Below are 3,843 nucleotides of genomic sequence, written 5' to 3'. Positions count from 1 at the left end.
CAGCAAAGCGCCCGCCGCTGGGCTGGGGGAGGGCCGAGGGGCAGGGAGCGTGTCCCGAGGGCTAAGTGGCGTTGCGGAGCAGGGGAGACAGGTCGGCGGGGATGCCCACCCACTCGGGCAGGAAGGCCGCGTCGGGCCTGAAGACGAGCAGGAACTTGGAGCTGGGCAGCGTGTAGTTGGCCAGGTAGACGGTGCGGCCTCCAGCCACGTAGGCCGCCCAGAAGCCGAAGGTGCCGATGGTCATGACGGTGTGGTTGCACTGGGTGAGCAGGGCGAAGTCCTTCTCGGCCGAGCGCCTCCTCCAGCCCTCGGCAAACACCACGTCGCCCCGGGAGGCGTCCACGTTCCTCCGGCACCAGGCCATGCCGTCGCTGACCACCACGAAGAGTACGCGGGCGTAGCGGGCCCGGAACCAGGCCAGGGCCCGCTCCAGGTAGGCCTTGTCGGCCACGACGCCCTCCCACACCTCGCTCATGGTGCGCAGGTAGTCGCCCCGGCGCACGTGGACCCCCACGAAGGTGAGGCCGCGGCGGCCCCGGCGCGCCCGGTGCAGGAAGGCCTGGGCCTCGTCGCGCAGCCCGGCGTGCAGCGAGAACTCGCGCAGGATCTCGTCGCGGACGTGGTGGAAGAAGGTCCAGGAGCAGGGGTAGCCCGTGAAGAAGACGTAGTTCCAGGGGATGTGCCGGTAGTCGTCCCTCATCCAGTCGTCCAGCAGGTAGGGGAGCCAGGGCACCGGCAGGGCCGCGCGGTCCCTCAGCACGGGCAGCGTGATCCGGAAGAGGCGGCCCAGCGTCCTCTGCATCTTGGGCGAGATGAGGGCCTGCTTGCCGTTGAGCTTGGCCAGCGCGTACAGCGTGGCGTACTGCCCCATCTGGTTCCCCAGGCGCCCCTGCGTGTTCACCGTCCAGCTGCTGGGGGGGAGCTGGATCGGGGGGGCCCAGAGGCCCTGCAGCTTCCTCAGGTTCTGCCACTCCAAGTAGAAGATGGAGGAGGCCACGAAAAAGAAGGCCACAAAGTGGAGGATGGGGAAAGCGGGCTCCGGGCCGCGGGGCATGTCTGTGAGAGGAAGGGGAGAGCCGGGCCGTCAGTCATGAAGGGCTGCCCCCAGGGGCCCCGCACCCCAGGAGAGGGGAAGGGATCTGGCCAGGGGACCCAGACGGGCCTCGGGGGGGCACCCGAGCCGAAGCTCGAAGGAAGGGAGAAGCCCAGGAGACGGGGAGCAGCAAGGAGGCATCGGGAAGACCAGCCAACAGTTGGAAGGGGAAAGCGGACAGACAGGAGCCGACGGGCCTGGGGGTGGCCCTGTCTGGTGGGGGGACCCCATGGGGGGGGCAGGGGAGGCCCGAGGCCTTCCTGTGCACAGGGATCTCTGGAAAAGGATGGCAGAGTCATAGCCAGGCCTGACTAGAGGAGGGCTGAGAGGCCAGAGAATGCTCCAGAAGTTTCCAGCCGGGAGACCCAGGAGAGGGGGGCCAGGGATTTGGATTCAATTCCAGTGGGGGCCCTCTGGGGCTCAGGCTGGGCTTTTTTGGGGGGTTACCCCACTCAAAGAGCCAAGTCAGCACCAGGTAAACTGAGGAGGAAGAGACCACGACAACCAGGGAGATCAGAGGAGGCTTCCCAGAGGCCGTAACTTCTTAAAAGGGGAGGATTCTGGGAAGTGAGGAGGGGACACCTAGGGGAGGATGGGAGACAGCTGGGACCCCGGGGCAGGGCTAGGCCGAGCTGGGCCTCGTGTATATCCCCCAAGGAGCGATGGGAAGCCCCAGAAAGCTGTGGAGTAGGGGCTGGCAGGTCCCACCCGGCCCTACTAAGTCTGAGGCAACAGTAAAAACAGACATTTTTTAAGTCTCGGGAATGCCAGGCACTTGGCTAGGAGGCCAGGAGCCACAGGAGAAAACGCCTGGCCGGGGAAGGGGCAGGATGTGGGAGCAGAGGGACACCACCTGGTGGGGCAAGGTCAGGGGGGCCCCCGAAGTGGCCGATACAGACCTGGGAAGAGGCCAGTAGTCCGAGCACGGGGTGGAGGAAGGGGCGCCCCCTTGCGGATGAGATGGCCTAAGGTCCAAACCACCCACCCTGTAGGCTGGCTGGTGAGCCTGGGGCGGAGGACAGGAGGTGGGGTGGGGGAAGAGGGTGCAGCAGGTGCCCCGTAGAGCTGGGAGCTCTCCCTTCCTGCCCCCGCTCCCCTCCTCCCTCCCTCCCTGGAGCCCCCGCTGCGTGGTCATCCCGGGCCGCTGCCTGGCCAGGTGGCCTCCCTCCCTCCTCCCAGCCCAGCACCGGGCCCTATTCCTGGCACACCGTAAGCGCTACATAAATGCTTTTCCATTCCCGCATGCGTGCATGCATTCATCCAAGAGAGGGAGGCCCGGGCAGAGACCAGCCATCTGAGGCAAACGCTGATGTCCGGGTCAGCGGAAGCAGGGGAAGCCTCGAGAAGCGCCGGTGCCCCGGAACTGGGCGCCCCGACACGGGCTGGAAGAAAGGGGGCGCCAAGGGCAGGACGCGGCTGGCAGCGGGATGGGGTACCCGGGAGTCTACTCAAGGCACAGGGACGGTGCGAGCGGAGGGGGGCCGGGCCAGGCCCGGGGACGAAACCAGAACCAGCCTTTGTCGGAGGGTCGCCTGCGCCGAAAACCTGGAGAGCAAGCGGTATGAATGGATTGGAATCCGGGGTTTCATTGGCCTGGCGAGCACCGCCCCGATTCCCGTTTGGTTCGGAGGACTCGGAGCCATGGCAGGCGGTAAATGGTCGGAGAGTGATTGGAGAAGGGAGGGCGCCCGGGAAAAAAGAAGCCGGGACGACCCGCCGTTCTCTTGGCCAGGAGACAAAGAAGAAAGTCTCCCCCCGATTTGGCAATCCCATCTCTACATTTTGACCCACATTTTTTCATATAAAAAAAAAACCGACCCATTTACTCTAAGGAGCGCGTAGCCGACCCCCCCCCCCCCCCCTTCCTAATGCACGCTTTGCCACAGGTTGTAAATGCAAACTTCCGGCTAAGAAACTTAGCCTGTGCCCTGGGGGCAATCCAGGGGTGCAGGAGAAACAGAAACAGAACGCTGATGGCCAAGGCTGGGATTCCTTCCGTAGCCCTGCTAGGATGGAGACAAGATGGACCGAACACATTGCGTAGACTCTGGGCAGCCTTAGGAGAGAGACTGCTGTATGTGTCCGCCTGGCTCTGTGTAGACGCCGCTGGCTTGAACTGCGAGATCCCTCTCCAAGCTCTTGGCTGGAAGGGGCTCAGGCTAGGATTCCATGTACATGCCGCCCCTGAACATCCAAGTTTAGGGGGACAATTTCTAGGTTTCAACTGAGCTCCCAATTCCTGTTTTACCCCTCCCCCCATGTGCCGAGATGTGTGTATCTACACCCCCCCCCCCCCCCCAGCCCACCAAAGGCCAATTCCACGAAGGACTCATATAGCAAGCAGCAGGCAAATAAACCCATTTATCTGAGCCAACAAAGAGCAAACAGAAATCACAGAAAGCCGACAATGAGAATATATAGCAGGCATGCCTGGAATGAATGAGTACTTCCATTCAGAACCCGATCTGTTAGTTCGAGAGATAGAGATAGAGTTAAAGAGAAATAGAGACAGATATATATATATATATATATATATATATATATATATAATATATATATATGAGAGAGAGAGAGAGAGAGAGAGAGAGAGAGAGAGAGAGAGAGAGAGAGAGAGAGAGAGTGAGGAGAGAGAGACAGAGAGAGAGACAGGGAGTGAGAGAGAGTGAGAGAGAGAGAGAGAGAGAGACAGGGAGTGAGAGAGAGAGTGTGAGAGAGAGACAGAGAGTGAGACAAGGGGATGTGAGAGAGAG

At 61.8% G+C, this 3,843-nt stretch overlaps 1 protein-coding gene across 2 annotated transcripts in view; it reads right to left on the bottom strand.

Annotated features, from left to right (window-relative positions):
* The window catches only part of LOC100018242 (galactoside alpha-(1,2)-fucosyltransferase 2-like), a 2,845-nt gene extending 23 nt beyond the window's left edge, over window positions 1–2,822 (bottom strand). Inside the window, exons 1-2 of one of the 2 annotated variants that reach the window (XM_007492234.2) lie at window positions 2,302–2,822; window positions 1–1,056 (exon numbers count right to left, since the gene is read on the bottom strand). The exon at window positions 1–1,056 is cut by the window's left edge and continues 23 nt beyond it. In XM_007492234.2, coding sequence (XP_007492296.1) covers window positions 62–1,056; window positions 2,302–2,353 — 1,047 coding nt within the window. In that variant the 5' untranslated portion in view covers window positions 2,354–2,822 and the 3' untranslated portion in view covers window positions 1–61. Of the gene's footprint in view, window positions 1,057–1,992; window positions 2,125–2,301 lie in introns of those variants that run through there. The other variant, XM_007492235.2, reaches the window with a different exon arrangement.
* Between the last annotated feature and the right edge of the window lie 1,021 nt (window positions 2,823–3,843).

The sequence above is a fragment of the Monodelphis domestica genome, chromosome 4 (assembly GCF_027887165.1).
Source record: "Monodelphis domestica isolate mMonDom1 chromosome 4, mMonDom1.pri, whole genome shotgun sequence".
NCBI classification, from domain to species: Eukaryota; Metazoa; Chordata; class Mammalia; order Didelphimorphia; family Didelphidae; genus Monodelphis; species Monodelphis domestica.
This window is presented reverse-complemented; position numbering and strand designations above follow the sequence as displayed.